Below are 25413 nucleotides of genomic sequence, written 5' to 3'. Positions count from 1 at the left end.
GATTGTAGGCCTTCTCAAAGTCGAGAAGTAGGATGGCTAAGTGCGACCCGCTGTGCTGAGCCCACTCCGTCGCCTCTGAGAAGGTGAAGACATTATCCAGGATACTGCGATCCTGGACAAAGCCTGTCTGAGTGTCATGAATGAGGTCAGGAAGTAGTGGCCGAACTCTGGCGCTGATCATCTTGGCAAGGATTTTGTAGGCAGTGGTGAGGAGAGTGATTGGGCGCCACTGACGGATCTCCTGTCGGTCTCCTCCCTTCGGGATGAGGCAAATCAATCCCGAAGAGAGGCTCTCTGGCATATGTCCGCTGCTGAAAATCCTCTAGAGGGCTGCTAGGAGGGGCTGATGGATCTGATCCCAGAAAGAGGTGAAGAAAGCGCGAGAGAGCCCATCCTCGCCAGGGCATTTCTGCCCATCAATGGCCATCAAGGCCTCCTGCATCTTGACAGTGGTGAACGGTGCCATCAACGTCGTCTACATGCTGGGCTGAACAAGGGCTGGAATGTGCCTCCACACCTCCTCGCGGGAACGTCTAGTACGGGGGGCAAGCTGCTCCTGCTGGAAAAGAGTCCTATAGAAGTCGGTAGCCAACCCCAAGACCTCTTCCTGGTCGGTAACGATGTGCCCCTCCGCTGTCCTAAGACTCCGGGGCTGGTCACCTGCTGCCCTCTGGCCATGCGTCCTGAAGAACTCTTTGCTCATCCGATCGCCCTTCCGAGCCCAGTAGGAGAGGGAGGCGTGATAAGAAAACTCTGAGCGACGCTGGAGAGTCTCCTCAAGAAGGGATCCGGCTCGAAGGGCCTGGATCCGAAGCTCCTCCAAACCCGGAGCTGCCTGCTGGAGTCGCTGAATGGAGGCGAGGTCCCTACGAAGAGCTCTCTCTCTGCCCCACCACTCCTGGCGAACCTGAAGGGCTGCGAGCTGGCAAATCTGGCTGAACTCCTGCAGAGCCTGCGCCACCGACTCTACCAGATCCACGCACTCGCCCCAATCTCTGTCCCAAAGGCTACCGATACTACTGCGCACCTCCTCCCTAGATGGAATCAAGAATCCTACACGAACGAGGAGGAAGGGACTGAGCTGCCGAGTCTAGTGATAAGAGCACTGGCGCGTGGTCGGAGAGTGTCGTCCCTGGCACTACACCCACCTGACCACCTCTGCTGATGGCCCAATCACTGACATAAAATCTATCCACTCTCTCCAGAAGTTTGCCTCCTTCCCTGCGGAAGCCCCACGAGAAGTCCAAGCTCCCGTGCCATCGGCGGAAGGACGGATCTCTCCAGCTGTCCCTACCTCCTATCGCGAAGATAAAGGAGTCCCAAGCGGACTGCTCTGCCTGAGCTATACCTGTAAACTCTGGTCCTCTGCCCTGCTGGTCCTCCAAAGTCTCCAGATTGTTGAAGTCACCTCCAACAATCCACGAATCCATGTCTGGGAGAATCTCTGTGAGTGTCCTCCAGAAGGTGGCTCTGCATCAGAGGTCTATGGGTGCATAGATGTTGAGGATTCCTATTTTGGAGCCCTCCAACTCTAGGCCAACCCAAAGTGCACGGCCTGGGATCAACGTACCATGGCCAAAAACTCCCTGGGCAAACGACTCGCAAACAGAAGTGCAGACACCGCCACTCCTCCCCTGTGCACCGATCGAGGGCTCCTAATAAGTGTGAGAGCGTCCAGGGAGGATCTTCCCGTAGCTACGGGTATGAGCCACTGAAAGCTTATGCTCTTGGAGCAAGAGTATATCCAAGCGACCAATCACTGCTGGTTGAAGTTCCTGTCTCAAGATGAGCTTCCTAGGACCACGGGTTCCAGAAGAATGAAACCCGTTCACGTTCCAGGAGACAAGGTGTAAGCTCATGATGAGGACTAGTAGGCTGCGAACAACTGTCTGCTCGCGGTTGAGGTCGATGAAGAGGCTGGTATTTCGGAATGAAGGCGCTGACGCTTTTGTGAGGGTTTGGAGGGGGAGGCGGGGTCATCCTGCCCGTTCTTCAAAACTTTTAGCAAAAGCGTGAGGCCTTTGGTGCCATGGACAAACGCTTTCTTGAGCCAACTCGAGATCTCTGAGGTAGTCATCCCGTAGAAGGCGCGAAGTTTCTGAGGAGTCCAGGCTCTGACATCCTGGGGGAGGGGCCACGACAGAGGGGGCCTGAGGATCACAATCATTCTAAAACGCTTGGCGGCACAACGCCATCGTAGGCGCACGTCACCCTCGGACCACTGAGTCTCGAGAAGCTGTCCACCCAACGGGCCTATCCAGGAGCAAATCTGAGCGTGCGTCTGCTCTCTAAGAGCCTCCCAGACCGAGTCGTCTGTCCAAATCTCGGTGCCGTCACTGAGAAAAGTGAAAGCAAAGCTGGGGCCATCCCTCGGGGCCAAGGCTGCGATCTTCCCATCCGCCCCTTTACGGAGCAGGAAGATACTGATGTCGAGGCAAGCTGGGAAGGTCCTGAGGTCGGCCACATCCAAGTAATCCCAGGGACCGGACCTGTAGAAGTCGCGAGGAAGCTCTCTCTCCTGGAGCTGAGGCCCGCCAGAGTCTGCAACTGAGGGGGCCGGGCTAGCAGACAAGGAAGACTACTCCAGGGTTGGTGCAGTCTCGGGGTGCCCTGCCTGGGGTGGGGAAGGGGAAGGAGGCTGAGGAGTAGGCAACTCAGACTCCACGGAAGCGACTAGCGGGGGGGGGCGGAAGAGGGGGAGTGGGGGCTGCACGCGGCTGAGGAACCACCGGTGCAGCTGACACTGCGGAAGAGCTGAGAGGGGCGGGGGAGGAGGGAAGGGGCTGGGACTGGGGCTGAAGAGGAAGAGGAGGGGGCTGAAGAGGAAGAGGCGGGGGTTGATGCTGCGGGTTGGGAAAAGGGGGCTGTGGCTGGGGTAGGGGCTGGGGCTGAGTGGAAGGGAGCTGGGGATCGGAAGAGAGGGAGACCTGAGGCTGCGGAGGGTGGGCTACAGACGAAGAAGAAGCTCTCCCAGTACCCTGGGGCGGCTGCCTGTCAGGTCTCTGAGGCGCTGCTGCAGGTTGGGTAACCTCTGCCTCCTTGCCTTTGTCAGAAGTCTTCTTATTCTTTCCTCTTTTCCTTCTGACCTCGGTCCAGCTGCCAGCCACCTCTGGACCGGACTTCGACTGCCTCTACTCTTCCTGACGTGGCTGCTCGGAGGGAGGGGGAGGGGGCTGTGGGGGAGGAGCGGGGGGGGGCCGAGAGGAGCTGGAGAAGCATGGACAAGCAGCAGCCAGGTGCCCAAAGCCGTGACACCTCAGGCACTGGCCTGGCTGTCCTGTGACTACCATGCTCTGAGTAATGCTACCAGCATCTGTCACGATCTCAATCACTGCAGGGAGGGACGCAGGGTTTGCCACAGCCACACGGACTCTGGGAGCTCCTGCCGCAGCAACCGCGTCGACGAAAGTGTCATGCATCACCCAACCAAAGTGGGAACCTAGGTCCCTGACTATCAGCCGCAACTCAGCAGCAAGGCCTAGAAAAACTAGCGTCACTGGGTGGCGAGGTATGCGAAAACGAGCATCAAAGTCCGCTGCGCTGAATCCTCGGTACCAAGGGACTATCATGATGATCTTTCCATCCACAGATGTGGGGGAACCAGCAATCAAGTTGCTCGTAGCTTTCGCAGTAGAGAGTTTAAGCCAGAAGACGCCCCTTCCCATAAGGGCCACCTCCTCAATGTGGCTATCCTCTAGCATAAGAGTGGATTGAAGCCAATCCCTGATGGCTGGTCTGGAGGGAGAGTGTCCAATGACTCTGCCATAGACTGAAGTGAGGGCAAAGTCATTGGCAACCTGTTGTACCCGAGACGACTATTGCTCTGTCAAGATCACGCGGTAGGCATCTGTAGAGGGAGGGTCCGGCTGGGCCTCCGGTTCCGGGCAGGGAGCCGCCATACCGCCAAGACAAACTGCGAGACCTCCGATGAGGAAGAGGCTGCCACCAAAAAAGGGGGGGGGAGATAGACGAGGGATGGAGCCTGGGTGTGACGGAGGAGGATAAGGCGAGGCGAAGCGAGGCGGGGCGGAGGAAGAGGAGGCGATGGCGGGGTGAGGCAAGGCGGCGGGTATAGGGCGGGGGGGCGAGGCGAGGGCGGAGGGCAGAGGTCGAAGGCGAGGGCAGAGGTCGGGGCGATGGCGGAGGGCGGAGGGCGGAGGTCGGAGGCGAGGGCGGAGGGCGGAGATCGAAGGCGAGGGAGAAGGGCGGCGGCGGAGGCGAGGGCGGAGGGTGGAGGCGAGGCATGGTGGCGAGGGGCGAGGGGCGAGGGGCGAGGCGAGGGCGTGGTGGCGGAGGCAGGCGAGGGGCGAGGGGCGCGAGGCAAGGGCGAGGGGCGTAAGGCGAGGGCGAGGGGCGAGAGCGAGGGGCGAGGGGCGCGAGGCGAGGGCGTAGGTGAGGCGGAGGAAGGTAGGGAGGTAGAGGCTGCGGAGAGGGGGAGGAGGGCTCGCAGGAGCTGGTTGAATAGGAGCTCTTATGGCTTTCAATCTTAGGAGTGACTATCGTTGGTCACGACTCTCTTGATGGAAATTCCTTATGTGCTGAGAGTCTGCATGGGTCAAAGGTGTTTAATCGTCCCCTTGCATTTTAGGAAACCAGGCACTCTTATTTTATTTCATCCAAAAGTGTTCAGTTGATGAGAATGTGCTTCATGCTGATGGTACTTTATTATCCTTTCCATTGGCAGCCAAGCAGTATGGTTGCATTATCGACCCCTTTGGCACTATCTTTCCTAGATGCTTCATTGTTTTTTACCAGTACCAAAGTTGGAGCTTATCATGTTGCTGATTGGATTTAATACTGCCAGAGTCATGCCACTCAGCCCTTACGGATGCTTCCATGATATTGTGTTTCAATATTTTGTAAATAACACATTCAAAGTTTTTTCTGAAAAATGCCAATATAGGCTAACCTTCTTGTCTTGTGGTACAATAAAGGAATGAATTTAATATGTGATAGAAATTAAGTAAACATTGCAAATTAAGGAAGCTGAATATGCCTCTCATCTAATTTATTATGATTTGAATATGATTTTGAATAATGCCATGAAGCAAAGTACTTAATCTCATCAAGAAATTCAAAGCTCATCATGCTGCTCCAACTGGGGAAAATGGTTTTGATGCCTCCTCCTTGGATTTTATATCGGAAAAATCAGCTTTGGTCTATGAATCATAATGCCAAATGGTGGCATAAAAGATTGCAGATAGCAGCTTTGGTCCTACAAACTTCCTCTCCATTAACAGGTTTTTCTATGGTGGTGAGTGATGCTTGGTGTTATTCCCTTTGGCCAACTCTTGGCGCATAGACATATTGCTCCTGCTATCTGTCACAAATGTCTAGCTCTCAAGGAATCTTTGCTCTATCTTTTCTAACATTGCCCTATCACTCATGACTTCTGCTTTTTCTTCCACAATGTCCCTGAGCACGGTTTCCTACTGCTTGCTTTTGCAAGCTTTTTTGGCTCTTGGACGTTCACCCATGGAGGCACGGGTTTAATCTTTTTTTCACATGGGTTCGATATTGGGGACTCTGGACTTTGTCAAAAGATAGAAATCATAGAGTCTTTGGAGATTCTACTTTTTCCATGTTTCACTATTTCTGGATGTCGCTCAAGCATTCCCTTTATGATTGCTTGTCTGTTCATCAAATAGATTTCTATGTTTACTTGTCTTACAATGAAATCTTCTAATATTGTAATTGCATGTCTCCTCTTTGGAGGCAGCTTTTTGTAATATAAACATACATGGACTTGTCTTACAATGAAATCTTCTAATATTGTAATTGCATGTCTCCTCTTTGGAGGCAGCTTTTTGTAATATAAACATACATGGATTTCACAAAAAAAACTGTGTGTGAGTGGGGGGGCCGGGGCGGTGGGGGGACGTACAAGATAAGCCATCAGGATTTTCCAAACTACAATATAAGCCATTAACATGAATACCTAAACACTTGCATTCTACATTAAAAGATTGTTTTTTATATATAAATGCATTAGATAGAGAGTGACAAAAGAAGTGCTTTAGTTATTTCAAATAAGAATTGCTTCAAAACAAAGCATTACGTACTTGTACATGACAATTGCCACCTGCAGGGAATATGTGGAAAATGTTATATAAAACTACTTGGTCCTCTTTTCTGCCCATAGCACAATTGATAAGCTGAATTCAAAAACAACATAACTTACTGCATCGTTTAGTACAGACTCCCCAAATACATATGCATATACGTTCACATCTGCACCCAATTCCTGCCAATTTCAAGCTAGAGTAACTTCCTTGGCTATTTATAGAGGTTCCATATTAAATGTGATTTTTTTCAATCTATATTTATGTTGATTAAAATAATCAATTTCCAAAATTAATCATGAACTTGAAACACAGTGTCTTATCACATCTTTGTCTCTCAAATGCAAGTAAATGTTTCGAGTGTGAGATGGTGCTTACGTAACACTTACCTCTTCATGATGACAAAAGAATAAACATAAAAATGCAATGCATGGTGTGCAAGGGAGGATCTGGTGCTCGTGTCATAAACAGTCTCACTATCCAATAACTATTGTATATCAATTTAATACCTGCACATACACAAGAGGATAGAAAACGATTGCAGATATAGGAGAGTGAACACTCCGATGTAGAGCCCAGGAGAGCAGCAGCCTACTCCCCGTCGTGCTTCTTCTTCCCCTTCCTAGCTTAGATTCTGTCCCTCTCAGCCCTTCCTCATCCTCTCAGCCTTCATGCCTCATTCTCTCCCTCTCCACTCCAAGAGCTGTCAAATAAGCTAAGAAATTTGTTTTTCTAGGAGCTTCCAGAGAAGCCGAGAAACTCTATTTTTCCAAGAGCTGCCAAAGAAGCTGAAATTTTCGTTTTTCCAGGAGCCACCAAAGAAGCTGAGAAATTTGTTTTTTCCAAGACCTACCAACGAAATTCGTTTTTCCAAGAGTTGCCAAAGAAAATTCATTTTCCTAGGAGTGTCAAAGACATTCGTTTTTCCAAGAGCTGACAAAGAAATTCGTTTAAACAGGAGCTTCCAAAGAAAATCATTTTTCCACGAACAGGAAAAGAAGCTCAAAAATTGTTTTTCTTCTGCCGTTGATTTCTGCTGCTGCATATTGCGACTCTGCTCTAGGACCCGATGCTGAATATTGTGACTTTTTCCCAGGACTGTCTGGCTAGAAGCTGCTCCAAATTGTTGATTTCTTTGGGCTAGGCAAGCTGTTCAAGTGGTACAGTTTTGGTATACTTCTGTCTGGGGATAGCTGCTTCAAAACGTGGCCATTTGTTGCTCCTAGACCTGCTCCAAAGAAACATTTATACCATTCCAAGAAGGTGGTCTCAACAGCTCCAAATTCAACTTCAACAGCAGCAAGAATCAGTTCCCAAAAAGCTACTCCTTCAGCTTCAAACTACTCTCAGCGCCTCTCCCCCCCTCAACCTCTCTTCTTCCCAGCCCCCTCCTTCCCCTTAGTTCTCCCTTAGAATCCAATCTCTTTCCATTCCCAGCCATTCCCCTTCCCTTAGTTCTCCCTTAGGATTTGTGCTCTATACCCTTCCCCTTCCCTTCTCTTAGTTCTCCCATAGGATTCCTCTCCCCTTAGTTTTCCTCAGACTTCCCTTCTTCTCACCCCTTTTTCCAGCCGTTGCAAAACCACTACAGATCCTCTTTGTGTTTGAGTCGGCCTTCCAACTTTTAATTGTCAAATGGATTCCCATTCATGCAGTCCTCGTCAGCTTCCACTTGTCCTGAAAACAATCATTTTCTCAAAAGATGAGCTGCTGCAGCTAAAAAAGGATGTGGAGGTTGAAAGCTCCACTACTCTCTTTGCACAGTCCATGGGGTACATGCTTCCAGATCATGGATGCTTGCCGCACTTCCTCTTAAGACCTCACCCTCCACCTTCCAAATGTTTTTTTATTGGGATGAGGTTTCTTACAAGTGGTTTTTGATTCTCTGGATGCCATGAGCACAATGTTACAATTGAATCCGCTCTTCGTTCTACAAGGATCTTTCTCTCTCCATTAACCTTCGGTCTGACCCAGACATGTTACCTCAATTTTCATAAGATTCCCTGGACTTCCACTCAAGTTTACCATCGTATGCTCGCTACCATTGGAGCATCATTTGGGATAGTCATAGAGATCCCCCCCTCCCTGGTCTTCCTTCTTCTGTAGCAGAGGCGATCAGATCTGATGGTATCCCTAGAGTTAGCATCAATGTTTCTCATGTTAACATCTTAGATGACTATTATTGTGCTTCAAGGTCTTGATGGTTCTTTCTTTCCGCAAAGAGTTGAGATAGCAGGCAGACAAGATCACTGTCGGATTTGCAAGACCTTTGGGCATTTTGCTAGAGATTGCCCAGAGAAGAAGAAGAGATCCAAGAAATCCTCTAGTGCGGCTCCTGCTCGTCCTCAATGGAGAGCTCCTTTGGCACCTCCTACATGTCCGATACCAGCTGCGCGACCACCTCTTTCCGCTTTACTGCTTGCCCTGCATTGGCCCCCCTTGACAGGGGACAATAGAATTGTTGCTCCTCCTCCAGCTGCAAATCAGGAAGGCACTCCTCTTGCCTCAGACTCTAGACCTATCGGGGATATTGCTATCCTAGTTGTGGTTGCATCTAGTGATGTCCATGAGCCTGATCATGTCGTAGCTACTAGCAATGCCCCGGGCGCACCCTTGAACGAGGCCATTCATGTGGTTACTCCAGATCCTCTCCCAGGCACAAGCCTCGATCCCTGTTCGAGCAGCCCCTTCCTCTTCAACTATTCACTCTTCTTTCATTTCGAGTGAAGGGAATAACTTCTATTTCTTGTTCATCCTTGTAGACATGGATTTTAGGCACTCTGTCACCGTTCTTGCCTCAAAGGAACTCTTTCTCTCCTTTGGCTTGATCTTGAGATAATGATAGCTTGCTCCTCACCCATGCTCAATAGTTTGAACCTCTTGCTCCAGATATTTCTTCTATCATAAGCACCAACACCTCCTTGAAATTTATCTTTCTCATTGCTTAAAGGCTCTTCTCCTTCTCCCTCTTCTAATACCTCCGCTATCACGATCGTTCCTTTCGTAGCATCATTGCTATCCACACTCTTTAAATTCATTGTGATCTATGTTTGTTGCTTCATTTGCTTGTCATTGCATGCCCATTATCTTTCAGTGTCTCTCATGCTCTTGGTTCCCATCTGTATCGATGGAGTTTGTACTATCTACCTTTTGGAGACACACTTCTTGGTATTTCTATCGATAAAGCGTCCTTATCCACGGTTGTGGGGACTCTTTCACGTGTGGATTTCCCTCCTCTCTATTATTCCAAGAGATCCTCTACCCAGGAGGGAGTTGTTTCCGCCACTAGGTTGAGTAAGGTGTTCCACCCTACTTCCCCCGTCGATCAGGATTTTTAGCTAGAACATACATGGCCGTAATGGTGTGCCTCATTGCTACTGTAGGCAGCTGAACTCCATCCAAGTGTTACTAGGGAATCAATTGACATTCCTTTTATTTAGGAACACAAACTAGATGCCAGAGATTGCATCAGGTAAACTGCTTTCAAGTTGTGCTTTTGTCTCCTACGTTGGGCACTAGAGGGGAAACATGCATTTTTGTTTCAGATTCCTTTCTCCCCTTTGTGGTTGGACACGGCATCATTATACCCTCCAGAGAACATAGGATCATTTTCTTGATTAGGGGCATAAGTTTAGTCTCCTGAACCTTTTTCCACCACCAACAAAATGGGATCATGTCCGTTTCTAAAAGAAACTTCTCTTCTTGGGCCCCATTACAAACTAATGGATTATTGGAGGGACTTCAACATGGTAGAGTTCCTTTAGATATAAAAAGGGAGGAAGAGAAGGTGGCATCCACTCATTGGAAAGATTAGCTTGGGATTCCTTCCCATTCTAGTACAGTGGTAGAGATACTTCAACAGGTGACGCCTTTCACACTCTACGTCGCTCACTCTGTTTTCATGGTCGAACACTAGCTTATAGATACCTATACAGATGATATGTTGACGATTGGGCATTAGACAGAGATGGCTCAGTATGATTACGCTCCGATGGTTCTCATGATTTCTTAGCCTTAGGAGAGACACCGCTCTGCCAGTATCAGGATTCCAAATGCAGAGGAGGGCCTCATAGAAGATGTTTTGCAGATTTAGACTTCTCATTTGCAAGGTGGAGTGTCATCTCCTTCACCTGGACAGCAGCCCTATTTGGTGTTAGTGATTTTTATCATACTATTTCTAACACCAGAAGACATGAGATCCTCATATAGGAGATGGGGCTTCATTGGCAGTTAGCAACCCTACAAAGGGAAGAGAAGAAAAGGCCTAAAGATGCTTGGATTAAGAAGCGCCTTGCTGGGACTTATGTGCAGAAAAGTATGCATTTCATACACGGGAATCCGTCTGGATTGAAGGAACGGGAAGAAGGTGGAAAGGAGGCAAGGGAGCTAGAAGAAAGGAAACATAACAGAAATGAAAGGAAATGGAATTGGAAAGAAAGGCAAGAACCAAAGTAAATCAATTACATGACCAAAAGCTCCAATTGAGTTGATTGATGTGACAAGTGAAAGTACAACACTCATATAGAGTGGACACACACACACACACACAAGTACCATATGTATAGGGGATAACTCCCAAGATGCCACATGGCACACTCTCACACAAAGACTCATGAACTAGTTCCTAGTACACACTCTTTGACTATGATTTCTCCAACATCCCCCCTCAGAGCAAAGAGTGTGAGACCCAACACGCAAGGAGTAGACCAATCCCCCCTCCACTGCAATATTGCAAACAAGTCGTCCAAATATCCAAGACCTCCCATGTGATAGTGACTCATCATCCCTCGTCATCCCCCCTTACTCTAAATTGCGTAGAAGTCTCGCATCGCCATAAGAGTAAATACCCAATACAATCATTTTTGTAGACAAGTACAGCTCTTATATAGAGCGCACACACACATATGAACACCAACGCACATGGGATAACTCTCAATGGGCCAATGTGGCACGTGGCATCCATAGGACACACTAGACTAGGACTCACTAGAACACACCAAACTAACTCATATTGACTCCATTTCCTAACACTCCCCCATGGAGGAAAGGTGAGTGACTACTGGAATGGAACCAAGAACATAACATGACAATGAAGATCTAGAACTAGACATGGCTCCCATGCTATCTCAGAGGCAAGTGAGCATGGCTCAGAGGCTAGTGAGCATGGTATATAGACTCAGAGGTTCAACTAACATGGCTCAGAGGTTCATCATGCATTGATGCGTGGCCAACTCAGAGGTCTAGGAGACTAATGCACCAACATCTTGGAACTCACGTGCCAAGCTTGATAAATAGACCTATCAAAGCCAATACATGGCTCCCACAGTACATCCCCCTCTTGGCTCCACGGACTAATTAGGGACATGGAGCCACACACCATAAATATAAAAGAAATACATCATTTTAGGAGGACTATCCAAGGTAGAGGACCTGTATTGACTCTTCAAACATTCATTTTTTTTAAAAACAGAGATTCAAACATTCATTTTAGAGGGACTACTCAACGCAGAGAACCTTTAACTCAAACATATAAAAATATAAAGATTTCATTCATTGTATGCATAGCAAGGGTAGACAACCCATGAGCCCAAAGTAGCTACTGCACAAGAGTGTACACATCCTTATGTGGAGAAGTATGTCAGTGAAGAACCATGCAAGGATGCCCTCGAATGATGTGTCGATGAAGGCCATAGGAGCAACTACCAATGGAGATCACGTCATGACTATCAATGTGTCGATCGGAGAGTCACCGAATGCGGAGAAGTAGCTCAAAATTGAGCGAAAAATGCTCAAGGGAGCAAAATCCCGAATAGAAGTACCAAAAAGTGATGAAATTAAAAGAATTTGGTGAAATCCCAAATGGAATTACATGCAGGGGTCTTTAATCTTGCCAAAGGGCTGGAAATTTTCAGAAAATCCCTAAATTGGGAAATTAGGGTTTCTGTCAGAAATTAGGGTTTGCTGAGATTTGGGGCTTTTCTAAATTTCTGACAGAAGAGTTCTCGTTCAACGGTTGGGAACCCTCACATCATGAAAACACCCAAAAAATTTGAGAAGTTGAGCATAAATTGTAAAGGGGCGAAAATTAGGGTTTTGGGCAGGAAATCGGTCACGAACAGGGCCTGTGGCAGTCAAAATGACGACTGAATTGCTGCAGCATTATCTTCATATGTTGGTGGAGAGGAATCAATTGGAGATCTTCAGAATTGCGAGCTTCAACACAGATAGAGCACGGTTCAAGTCGGCCTGAATAGAGATAGAGCAGGGCTGCTACTGCATCAAGGCATCCTTAAGAGACAGGGAGGCAGCGAGGAATCAATGAGCCGAAATATCCCGCTCCTCTAGTTATCGCATCAGAATAGTAAACCACTCCAAGGTGAAGACTTTAGGGATAGTACCTGGCCTGGAGGTTGAAACATTTAGTGTTTCATGTCGAGTGGATTGTCATGTGATGCCTGCGGGGTTGGGAGCCTATCCTTTGATTCTTGGAAGGCCGTGGTTGAGGAATAAAGGAACAATGGCATTGGTGGATTTGGTAGACGAGGACTCATAGGTAGATTTTGTGGGAGCAGTAGGGTTCAGTGAGGAAGAGGTGGATAGGTTTGAGGTTATCAAGGATTTAATGCAACCCAAATGTTCTCAAGAATCAACCCAGGTGTTAATTGAGCAATCATTGAATCCTGATCTCAATGTTGAGGAGAAAGAAGAATATTTGAAGATGTTGCAGAAATACCCCAATTTGTTTATCACCTCTTATGAGGAGATCAAGGGATTTAAAGGGAAGCCTCTGAGGATTGAGTTAAAGGAAGGTGTCAAACCTGTTTTTCAGAAAATAAGGAGATTAAGCCCGGAACAGAGAGATGTGCTGAAGGAAGAGGTAGATAAGCTTCTCAAGGTAGGGATAATTTATCATGTAGTTCACTTTGATTGGATAAGTCCTGTGGTCATACTGCCAAAAGGTGTAGACAAATGGAGAGTTTGTGTCGATTACAAACCTCTGAATGCAGTGACAAAGAGAAATCACTATCCTCTGCCTTTTCTGGATGATATTCTTGATAAAGTGGTGGGTCATGAAATGTACAGCTTGTGTGACGGATATTCAGGGTACTTCCAGATAGCCATAGCCCAGGAAGATCAAATCAAGACTACTTTCATTACCCCCTGGGGCTGTTTTTGTTACAGGAAAATGCCTTTTGGAGTTACCAACGGCCCCTCGCACTATCAGGAGAATTCAAATCTGATTTTATCACCTTTCTTGGATAAATTTTGTAAAGTGTTTATTGATGACATCTGTGTCTACAGCGGAAGAAGGGACCACTATGGAAAGCCGGATCACGTATTTTATGAGATTGATAATAATGGTGGTCAATTAAATCCCAAGAAGACTCAGTTAGCTCGGACCAGCATTAAAATATTGGGGCATATTGTATCTGAGAATGGCATTGAGCCAGATCCAGGTAAAGTGAAAGCTTTAGTTATGCTGTCCTCTCCTGAGAATACCAAGTAGTTGCATACCTTTCTCCAAAAGGTGAAGTATCTGTCGAGATTTATTCATATGTTATCTTAGATTTTGTATCCTCTTCAGCAGGTGGTAAAATCTGAGCCTCTGAAATGGACGGCAGAGAGTGAAGAGGTGTTTGAGGCAGTTAAAGAATCCTTACTCATATTTCAAGTGTAAAGCCACCAGATTATTCCAGGACTTTTTATGTGAATCCGTCTGTAGGACCAAATGCTATTGGTGCTATTCTTTTGCAACAGGGAGAGGGTTCCAGATATATGAGGCCAGCCAGTCTACTATGCCAGTAGGGTGAAGAGTGAAGTAGAGAGGAAGTATTCAGTAGCTGAATTGGTCCTGGCTAGCCTCTTGTATGCCTGTAGGAGATTTCGGTCTTATCTATTGTCCAGGCCTTTTGTGGTTGTCACCTCATGGTCACTACTGCCTCATATGTTGAATAGTACAAACATCTCCAGGAGCATGATTAAATAAATAGTAGAGTTACAGGAGTACTCTTTTACCTTCTTGGTTGAGAACTCTACCAGAGCTTCCTTGGCTGATCTCCTCACCTATAAGGAAGGACCTATTTTAGTTGAAGATGTGGAGAAGAACACGAACATGAATGAAGAAAAAGTGCTAGAGGATGCATTTGTTTTACACTTTGATGGATCTTACAAAAAAAGTTTAAATAAAAGTACAGAAGGAATTGTCATTTATGATCTTGGAGGAACGGAGATTTGGAAAATGGGAATTCAGCTCGAAGCCAGTAGTAATAATGACGCTGAATATGCAGCCCTCTTTGAAGGTTTGAAAGTATGCATTAGTCTTGGTATTAAGAGACTCATGATTAAGGGAGATGCTCTGTTGGTTGTGAAGCAAATTTTAGGTGTCTGGAAGGTTAAGCATGTTCATTTCAAAAGATGGATAAGCGCGGTGAAGAAACTGTTAAATCAATTGGATGCCTGGACACTCCAGCATATTGAAAGAGGTAAGAATGTAAATGCACATGATGCTGCGCAGGAAATTACAGCAGCTTATGTTGGTGCAATAGGAGTGCAGGAGCCCTCATACAAAGGAAGGCAGACATTGGCTTGTGAGGAAAGCTTCCTGTTAATTGGTAAAGTACCTGAAGAAGTTCCGAAACAAAGAAAATACAGATTTATTAAAATCTGTACTTCTTATTGTCTGATAGATGATGTTCTTTACATGAAAGGGGCTGATCTGGTGCTCAGAAGAATTCCCTAGCATGAGGAAGTTTTTCATATTCTACAAGCTAATCATGAGGGAGTATGTGGAGGACATTTTGCTTTCAAAATCATGCTGAGGAAAATACTTACAGAAGGATATGTGTGGCCATCCCTCCAGAGAGACATAAGACATTGGTGCAGGTCATGCCTACAGTGTCAACAAATGAGTAAGAGGATCTTACATCCATAACTCACAAATATCATGCTTGCTTATAATATTTTTGAGAAATGGGGAATAGATGCCATTAGTCCTCTACCCATGACAGCCAGGGGAAATTGTTATATGTTGACAGGTGTGGATTATTTGACGAGATGGGCTGAAGCACGAGCAGTACAGGCTGTCAATGCAAAATTTGTATGTAAATTTGTGTATGAGGATATCTGCTGTAGATTTGGTGTGCCACTGGAGTTGCTTTCTGATAGAGGTCCAGGTTTCAGGAGTGAACTGATGGATCTATTATGTGGTAATCTGAAGATTAAACACAGATATGCAAGTCCCTATTACCCTCAATGTAATGGGATGAATGAAAAATTTAATGGTGTGTGTACTAATATCATGCGAAAGATCATGAGAACCTATGAGAAGGAGTGGGATCTTGCTTTGCACTGGGCTTTATGGGCTTACAGAGTTGTAGTAAAAGAAGGCACCCAGTTTTCACCATTTCATCTTGTTTATGGGAAAGAAGCTCTATTACCTTTGGAAGTAGAAATTCCTGCATTGCAGGTGTTAATGAAGATAAATGAGGATTCAAATTCTACTTTCCAAAACCGTATTGGATTTGCAAAAAGCACAACTAGACAGACAAAAGGCGGTGGAACATTATGCTTTAATTCAAGAGGAGAATCAGAGAGAGCAAACAGGAAATTTAGAGATAAGAAAATCGAGGAGGGTGATCTAGTTTTGAGATACAACAGTAGTCTGGATTCAACCTTCAAGAAGAAATTTGTGACCAAATGGGATGGACCTTTTCGTGTGATGAAGAAGTTCAAAAATGGCTCATACCAACTTGAGGGTTTGGATGGTCAACAGCATAAGAATAGAGTCAATGGCTTCAGACTAAAGAAATACTTTCATAGGATCATGAGTGTGGGCAGCAGTGGACCTACTGTGATGAAACTAGACAAGCCGGAAGACCTCATGGATGAGGATATCTTAGAAGAAATGCAAATCTTATATACACCTATCTGCAAGACATAAATGTTTGCAGACTGGGGGATGGGCAAAATGATAGGACAAAACTTGTATCAAGTTTTTGAGCACTATATATAGTTGTGGGTAGGCACATAGTTGTACACATCTAGGGTAGATGTGGGCTTTTGGCATTTGTGGATTTTTCTTTCACAAGCATGACGGATTGATGTATAGTTTTTTTGAGACAATAAAGTATGTTTTGCAAGGACTTCATGGGAAATGATGAAATGCAATGTGGTTGTACCAGACTTCCAAAGCAAGGGTGTCCAGTGTGTGGTCAAGCAAAATGTTTTTGGGGTCATGTAAAGTCAAGTCATGAAGGGTTTTTTTATATTTTCCTGAGTCAATGTGCACTTGCATGTTACAAGAATTTGATATGTTATGGTGTCCATGTCAAGGGGCTTTTCATGTGTGTGTACGGGGTTGCATGCAAGCTTTAATGTGCATGCTAATGTGTGTGGGAATTGTGTGACTGAAGGTCCAAAATGTGCATTTAATGTGATTTGGGGGAAATGTCTTGAGAGTGGTAAAATGTCACTGATGAGGTGGCAAATTAGGCTGAGGTGGCTGGACTGATTGGGAAGGCATCCTGCTCATGCAAAGGTGGCTATGTGATGGATAAAGGGGAGCTTCTAGGCAGTGAGTTGGAGCTACGTGGAGATGGCGGCTGGGAGCTGATTCGGTTTTATGCTGAAGGATCTACGATGCAAGGGGGGCTCCGAGAAGAGAAGGCTGGACGACGAAAAATTGAGAGGGTCTCGTAGATGAAAGAGGGTGTGCGCGCTGAGAAGACCTTGGCTCTGGGGATCTCCAGAGATTACAAGCTGTTGTTCGTTGGCTGAGCATAGCTACTACGTAGTAGGACAGTCATTGTTTGCACGTGAGCTGATGCAGAGAATCGTGGTCTGGCTGAGATCATATGGAAGGGCTCTGTTTTTTCTGATTGAGGAAGCTACATGGCTGAGCAGGTGACGCCATAAATGTGAGCTAATCTCTCCGTGAGAAATAAAGGCAGCAGGGCTATTGATGGAAGTTTCTTCTGTTGGCTTTGTGCGTAGTTGGTGATGATCTATGGATTAGCACAGCTTAAGGCATAGCTGTGTATCGTTGTCTGCTAGCTGAAGGATTTTGGGCGACAGAGACTTCATGAACTCCGTATGCAAAGAGATAGAGGAACCAAGGAATTGCATGCTAAAGCGCAATGGATCGTGACCTTCATCGATGATGGTTGTCCTAAAGGAGCTGGGCAATTGATGCTTGCTGCAGATGTTCATCAATCACTGATCTTTTGCTTTGTGAGGGAAGAGAAGCTATCCTAAAGGAATCGGAAGCCTCTTTGACATGGTTGTGATCTTATGTTGATTTGATCGTGGGAGATTTCTGGATACTGATAGAGAGGGAGAGGAGGAGGCGCTGTTGCAGCTTTGTGGGAACTACGAGCTGTTGTTCTTGATGGAAGCTTAGGAGTGTGGGCTGTGGGTTCATAGTATTCTGAGGCTGACTGTTTTCTGAGTTTTGGGGGGAAGTTCAGTTCTAAGTTCAGTCTGTTTCGGGCTGTGTAGTCTTTTGGTTCTCTCTGAATCTGTGTTTTGTTTGCACTTGTTGATGCCATGCTAGGGATTGTATCACTTAGCTAAAACGGGCCATACCAGAATTTTCTTTAGAGTGGACTAGAGGTTAAAGCTAGTGTGGCTTGGAAGACCTTGATACTTCCCACAAGGGAAGGAAGTCTCAACATAATAGATTTAGACTTGCAGAGCATAGCACAAGATGGTGGTTAGAGAACTTGGTGCCAAGACAGGAACTATAGAAGAATTTTTTCATTTGTCGATGCATACAATCATGTTCTCCTTCGATAAGTGGAGATTGGATGGATAGTACTAGGTGGATCTTCACCTCAATCCATCTCAAGGCTCCCTCCTCCCCTTTAATGGCTGCTATCCTCAAAGCTTGGGCCAACCTCAAGAATACTCTTCAGAGAGTTTTACCTTCCTCTTAGGAAGAGATTGATAGGTAGCCGATCATGTGGAATGACAGTGTACCCGATGACCATGGCATACCACTTGGTAGCTCTCATTATATGCAGTGATCTAGATGAGAGAGAGGTCCTGCCGCCTCTGTAGGGTCATGAAAGGTTTTCAAAACCCTTTTAGATGATCCCGAACTCCAACTAGTAAGTCACCTCAGAGGAACTAAAATGAAAATTCACCAAATTGATGCAGCTATACCCCTGAATTGGGTTGATGCAGGTGGCAAGCCTTGCTCTTGGTCTACTTGGCTAGGGGCATTTACGAGAACAGGGATCCCACTTCAGGTCATGGAATTATGACGATCAAATTGGGATGCCTTGCTCTTTGATGTTCATTTTAGGGGCAGGTTGTCCAGGTCTACAGATTGTATATCTACATATATTCCATCCTGTCGGGGTTGTAGGTCATGTGGAGTTGTGCTTTTGGGCTTTAGGATGGTATTTAGACCCTAACCCAAATCACATTCCCTTGGGTTCATGGAGGCTTTGGCTCTATGGAGATGTCCCCATAAAGTATTTGCAGTGGGACCCCGAGGAGTGGGAATAGGCTGATGTCCTTTCTTTTGCTACATGGTCAGTAATGCCACAAAGTTTTATCTCAGCCTTAGAGATTGATAGCCCACCAAAGCTCCTCATGGTGGGGAGGATTTTCAAGATTCTGTTGACTTGCAAAAATCCTTTTGGAAGAGACTCTGGAATCCCTCACTAATAGAACAATCACTCTTTTGTTTTTGCTTTCTATTCATGGAGGGATTGCAGTGAACCAGTGGTGATTTAGGTTCGAGGCAAATTCTATTGTACTCGTTGTCTTTCTTTTTTTTCTTTTTCTTTTTTTTTTAAAGATTACTTCATTAAGTATGAATGAAAGCCGCAAGAGCAAGCTCAAATGCGGGAGTACATCATGACATGCATGAAAGAAAAAACAGCTCAAAAAGAGCTAGCAAAAGTCCAAGGTGGAGGCTGAAAATGCCACCTCAACCATGAAATAGTCTCAGAGAAGAACGGAGATCCTCTCCAAACTCTGAAAAAGGTATCTCTCTTGACAGTAACTGCTCTAGAGGATCCCTGCATACTCGCCCAGATGGCCATCAGTGTGTGTATAGCATCAGTCCATATACTGGCGATAGACTAGGACGGGTGAACCTGTGAACCCTCCATCGCCTCCGTACATCTAGCCCTCCAAATATGCCAAGCTGCAATGCTAGCAAGAATCTCCCAAGATGTGTCTACCGAGGCATGAGAAGCTCTAAAAGGAGTGAAAGGAACATCTTGGAGAGAGCATGACTCCAGTGTCATCGTATAATGAAGGATGAATCTGAGTTCTGTCCCTCGAAAAACACTTGAGGTCCAGTAAGAGAGAACCACGCCACTGATCCCCAAGTCATGAAGAAGGGTGCTCTATGAAATATGCAAAGAATCCTGGCAACACCGTTCCAAATTGTCCTCGCCTGTTTGCAATCCCAAAGCGATGCTGAACTGACTCGACTACTGCGTGGCATCGAGGACAAGTAGGGTCAGCCCTGAACCTGGATCTCCACAGGTTCACTACAATCCCTCCATGAATAGACAGCCAAAAGAAGAGAGTGATCTTTCTATTTTTGAGGGATTTCCAAAGCCTCCTCCAAAACTTTTTATGCACCTCTACAGAAATATGAAAACTATCCCAATGAGAAGCTCTGGAGGGCCTCCAACCTCTACTGCTAAGCTGAAATCTCCTGGCATTTGTAACTGTGTAGCGAAAGAAAGGGATGCTCTTCTCTCGGTGCTCTTCATCAATCCATTCCCACTCCACTCAGTCCAACTGCAAGAACCTAATGGAAGAACCACCATATAACCAGAGTCTCCAAGTCCCAAGTGCCAGGAGAACAGGGTCAGGATCAAGATACCACTGTGAATCCGTGCCCCACTCCATGTACCCTGCAATCCTAATAGGTTGGAAGGCAACCTCCAAAAGAATATCATCGGAGGATCTAAGAAGTCTGCCTCTCGACTGAACATCAAATACAAGGGTCTCCTCATGCGCATCCCGCAAGGCAATGACCTGTAAAGGAACACCCGTTCCCAAAAAGGCTCCCAATCAAGTGGACACTGTGATCGGAAAGTCATCTATATCTATCCACTCTGTTGGTATGGCTACCTCTATCTGCTGCATCCTGACTGCACTCCCTCTGAGGTGGCCAACTGATAAGAGTTTCTAATCTTCTGGAAGCTGTCTAAAAGCCTTCCAAGCACCTACAGTGGAAACAGGTCCCCTCTCCCATATAGACCACTGCAAATAATGTGACACGCCTAGTGATCTACCATGCTCATCGAATATGCATTCATTCCACATAACTACCTGCTATCTAATTCTTCACGAGAGGAGGGTGTAACTCTCCGAAGAGTGTCTCTGAAGCTGTCCCAAGCTTTCAGAATGGAAGCCATGATAGGGGAAGAGGGAGACCTAAGATGGGCTGAAGTAAAAGTCCATCTGGAACTGTCCATCCAATCTCCCCCGTGGGAAGGTGTACAAGACTGAATGCTACGTAGGAAAAAGTCCTTCCAAGGCTCCTCTCGAGGCATCAAACCTCTCACTACAAATTTGCAGAGCAAGGCCATACACTGCAAATTCGGATCAATAATATCTGATGCTAATATCTGAGAGGGCTGCTGCTATATCTGATGAGGAAAGCAGCATGTGAGAAACCCAAGTATGCAGAACTGCCTCTGTGAGGCCCTCCTCTGCGTAGAATGCATATGGAATCCTGATACTGACAGAGCGTCTCCTCACCTCAGGATCTGAAACATACAGAACAACTAGAAAATGATATGAAGTGGACACCCCAGGTGTAATGCATACTGTCCCACCTCTGTCCAAAGCCCAATCATCCACATAAAATCTGTCAATCCGTGCATGGATAGGCATCTGCACCCTCCTATTCGACCAAGAAAACAGGAGTGAATACGGCTTAGTGTGAAAAGCATCATCATGCCAAGCATCTTTGCCGCTGTACTGAAAAAGGAAGGCATTTCAAGCTGCTCTCTCTAGGGAATGCAAGCCACTTTCCCTACCACCTCTTTTGTCTGTGGGCATTTCAACCATGTTGAAATCAACCCCAATGATCCAAGACTCCAATGCATGACCAAGAAAGCAACTCCTTCCAGAAAAGGGCACGGTCCCCTCTTGAATTGGGGGCATAAAGGTTCAAGAAAACAACCTTATGCCCACCAATCAAAAGAATGACCCGCTAAACTCTAGAGGGAACTGGACTATGATCCCATGTCCAATCACCAAGAGTAGCATAGAAGAAGAAATAGAAATACAAGTACCTTCCCTGGTGTCCAAGGCAGGTGACAAAAAATTATGTCCTAAACGAAGCTTACCCGACTTGGCACAATCCTTGACATCCAGTTTGTGTTCCTAAATCATGAGGACATCAATGGGGCCCCCGGTAACACCTGGATGAAGTTGGTTACGAATCAATTGCCTATGGAGGTAGTGAGGTACACCTCCAAGACTCTGAACGTTCCAACTGACAATCCTCATCGACGAGAGGAAGAGGCCGAATAAAAAGCTCTACCTAACCTGGTAGTGGAGATATCCCTCTCCTGGGGAAAAGAAGCTCCTATCAAAAGGAGGGAAGTCAACTGAGGAAAGTACTCCCACACCTGTAGAGGGGGAAGCTCTATCCATGGTGCTTTGAATGAAGTACTCCCCAAGGGAAGAAGGTATAAACTCCTCCTCTAAATCAAACTCTATCATGTCTGCTAGAACTGCAAAAGAATTCCTGAAGGATGCTCCTGGCATAGGTGTGCGAAGGATCCATGTGGATTAAGGAGTAGAATCAATAATCCCCTTGCCTCTATCAAGAGGTGAAAAAGTAGGAACAAGAGGGAAGGGGGGCTGCTGCTACTGGTGGATCTCGGCCAAATAGCAGCATTAGACTTGAGTACAGCACGAGCTTCAGCAAAGGCTTGCTCCCTAGGAGAAAGCTTCTTCACATAAACATCTGAAGAGATAGAAGCAACCTCATCAGCACAAGGAACTAAAACAGGTATATCTCCTGCCTGTAAGGGAGGGTCCGTGGCGCCATCAGTAGCCTCCAGATGTGGAGCTGGCTTAACAACTCTGACTGACACCCAACGGGGGATGGCTGGAACAGGACATGCTGAAGGTCCCGTGCGCGCTGTCGAAGGTCCAGGACAAGAGGTTGTAGCTGACAGTCCTGGGTGAGAGGTGGAAGATCCAGCAGTACGAGAAGTGGTAGGATATGAGGTAAACGTGAAGTAGGTCCAGCCGAGGTGGTGCTAGAAAGCGCAACACCCATCGACCTTTTAGGTCTTTTCCTTTTTTCCTTCCTTGGGCAATCTCTGACAAAGTGCCCAGGGGTCCTGCAAATCCTACACTGATCCTGTCTCCCAGCGATCTCGACTCTCTACCTGAAGAAGGAGCCATTTGGACGTTGGAGCATGATGTGGTCATCTGTAAGGTTAGGGTCAGCGACAATGACCCTAACACGTGGTACCCCATCCGATCTGACTGCCTCTGCTACCGAAGAAGGCATCCCAAGAAGGGGGGGGATCTCGGTGACCATCCTGAAAGCGGCTCCAATGGAAGATAAAAGTTGGTGGTACACCTGAGGGAGATCGGGGAATCTGAGGAACAGTGAAAATATCCGGCCATCCTCCTCCATAGGGTCAAAGCCCAACAAGAAAGGTGTCAAGGAGATACTCCTGGAGCTCAGTGCCAATAGACTGGCCTGAAGCATTGTACCTGTTGCATCTGAGGAATTAAAAACAACCTGAAGGAAACCTTGTCTAAGGAGGGGGGTTCCTAACACTTTCGGAAGTATTACCGGAGGCCTAGGGCCACTGGTGCGAGAAGCAAGACAGACATGCCATAGGTGTCACTGATGGTGAGTAAGCGAGTGCTAGTTGATGGTGTCAACTATGTGCAAGCGGTACAAGTGCAGAAGTGATGTGAGCAAGAGGAAGACTAAAGTGGAACAACATCATAAAAGCCAACCCTCGACATGAACGGAGCAGAACTCCAACCACATGATATAGGGTCCATTGTACTAGGTGAAGGGAGCGAAGGGAAGGAGAACACAACGGGAAGAGATCTTAGAGAAATGAGAAGAGATGGGAAGTAGCATAGTTCATTAGAAAGCCAGATGACTGATACACCATGAGATGATACACTAGGAGAAGATACACATAAGGTGAGCTCTTGACTCTAACCTCTCCCTCCCTCACTCCGCCTTTCCCCTCTGCTAGAATCTCCTCCCTCTTCCTCTATTTCCCCCTCTTCACCTTCTCCTCATCTGCTCCCCCCGCTGGAAATCTCCTTTCCTCCTTCCTATTGGATGTCTTCCTGCATCCTTAGCCATTCCACCGTTTGTCGGCCGCTTCGTCCTTGATGGCTTCTGCAATACTCCATCCTGTTTTGAGTTAGTGAATCCCTACTCCATGTGTACTCCTGTCTATTCCATGTGCTCCTGACACTAGTTGGTTGCGAGGGTTGGTGCATCACCTATACCTCTTAATTGTTGGACTGCTTCCCATGTGCACCACCAAGTGTACCCCGTGCACCATTGCGCCAGTACTTCCCTCAACTTCCCTCTGATCAACTTTGACTATGGTGGGTCGAGGTTGAGGTTTGGTACTCTTCAGTCATGTATTGCTCCCGTCATATCCAAGTCATGTCTAGTCATGTCCAGGTCAAGTCATGTCCAAGTCATGTCAAGTCATGTCCAAGTCATGTACTGTTTGTTCTAGAGTGACCAAGATGTGAACACGATGCGACTAGGTATGACCAAGGTCTAACAACCTTGGCATGTTGCTGAGGTGACCATGATGTGACCCAGGTGTGACTCTTGGTGGGAGTCCCTGACCAGAGACTTAGAGTACAACAGATCCCCCGCCACTATCATTCATCGTCCCGGTGAATGACCGAGGTTCTGTGTGAGAGAATTTTAAGTATAAATTGCAAATAAGAAAGTGACATCCTCAAAACTGAAAAAGAAAGGGCTCATGGCCTTACAACTCCAAAATTGGAATACAACTGGCTCATGGCCATACAACTGCAAAACTGAAATAAAACTGGCTCATGGCCATACAACTTTCAAAACTGAAATAAAACTAGCTCATGGCCATACAACTCCAAAATTCCTTTATTTACATGAGAACTGCAGAATCCAAATGCACAGAGCTCGGAAAAAGAAACGCCGAAATGAAAGATTCAGGAGCTATGAAGGTCAAGGAGGGGGAGGGGGAGGGTGTGGTGGGGTGTGCTGATGTTCCAGGGGTGGTCCTTGCCTCCTCCGCAACTGTGTCCATGAGGTTGCGGATGTCCTCGTATTTGAATTTATATCTGTGGTAGCCAGACCTGTAATGATCACATCTAAATTTGAGTGCAGAATTTTCAGTTTGCAGCCCATGGAAGTCGTTCTACAACTTGGAATGTGAAACTTGGAGACGGTCCTCCTCCTCGAGAATCTGCTTCATCTGACTCTGCACCACCTCCACATGTTGATCCACAGTATGCTTGTCCTTTGCCAGTGAGGTGTAGATATCTTGTAGGGCTGCAAGCTCCCTCTGGATCTCAGCCTGTTGGGTTGAATGACTGTCCTCCAAGACTTTCTTGCTGGCTGTCCACTCTGCCTCCTTCGCTCCAAGACACTGCTGAAACTCGTCTTGCTGAGCTTTCCACGCAGCCTCCCTTGCCTGTAGAGTTGCTCCCCACTCCACTTCTTTCACCTGTGATGTTGTATCCCATTCTTTATGCATGTTGGCTACCTGCTTCTCATGTTCCAAGCAGAGGTGTTGCTTTTGTGACAGAAGCTTGCAAACCTGACCCGTAGTATTAAAGAGGGAGGCACCCATCTGAATGAAGCTATCATCTATAATGCGCTGAGCCATATTTTAGCCCATGCATACCTGTCCCGATAGGTCATTCAGCCAGCCATGTCGATGAGTTTGCCATATTCCTCGAAGGCTGCTTTCATCCCTTCCTGCTCTGGGTCCTCGAGAGCTGCCACTGGAGCCAGTGTATCGATGCTTTCTTGTTGGAAGCGAGCGTCTCTTGCAACGGAAGTGTGAAAATTTAGTCCAGGTCCTCCTCCATGCAAACAAGAGACCGCTTCCACTTTAATGCATACAGAAGCCATTTGTGATCCTAGCTCTGTTCCTCTATCTGGGCCTCATGGGTGGATAGATCTCCTGAGGAGGATGCGAAGTAGATATCCAACATATCATTCTGAGGCAGTGGAGGACAATCAGCTTGAAATGGTATCTTACCCCCAGCAAAAATAACCTTGCCAGGTCGAGTTTCCAATGGGTCCTGTTCAGCAGCCTCCATACTCAAATCAGGGGTCAGTCATCGAGATACCTAGGGTGGTGAATTTTGT

General features: G+C 46.6%; 1 protein-coding gene across 1 annotated transcript in view; it reads right to left on the bottom strand.

Annotated features, from left to right (window-relative positions):
* Positions 1–25413, bottom strand: part of LOC147899634 (sodium/hydrogen exchanger 5-like) — a 166935-nt gene that overhangs the window by 78786 nt on the left and 62736 nt on the right. The window contains exons 8-9 of the mRNA XM_087378415.1: positions 6182–6244; positions 6063–6082 (exon numbers count right to left, since the gene is read on the bottom strand). Of these exons, the coding sequence (XP_087234541.1) occupies positions 6063–6082; positions 6182–6244 (83 nt within the window). The remainder of the gene's footprint in view (positions 1–6062; positions 6083–6181; positions 6245–25413) is intronic.

The sequence above is a fragment of the Dipteris shenzhenensis genome, chromosome 8, assembly GCF_047967505.1.
Source record: "Dipteris shenzhenensis isolate YYH24624 ecotype China chromosome 8, Dip_SZ_1.0, whole genome shotgun sequence".
In the NCBI taxonomy this organism is placed as follows: domain Eukaryota; kingdom Viridiplantae; phylum Streptophyta; class Polypodiopsida; order Gleicheniales; family Dipteridaceae; genus Dipteris; species Dipteris shenzhenensis.
The sequence above is the reverse complement of the archived record's forward strand: the minus strand, read 5'-3'. Positions and strand labels throughout refer to the sequence as shown.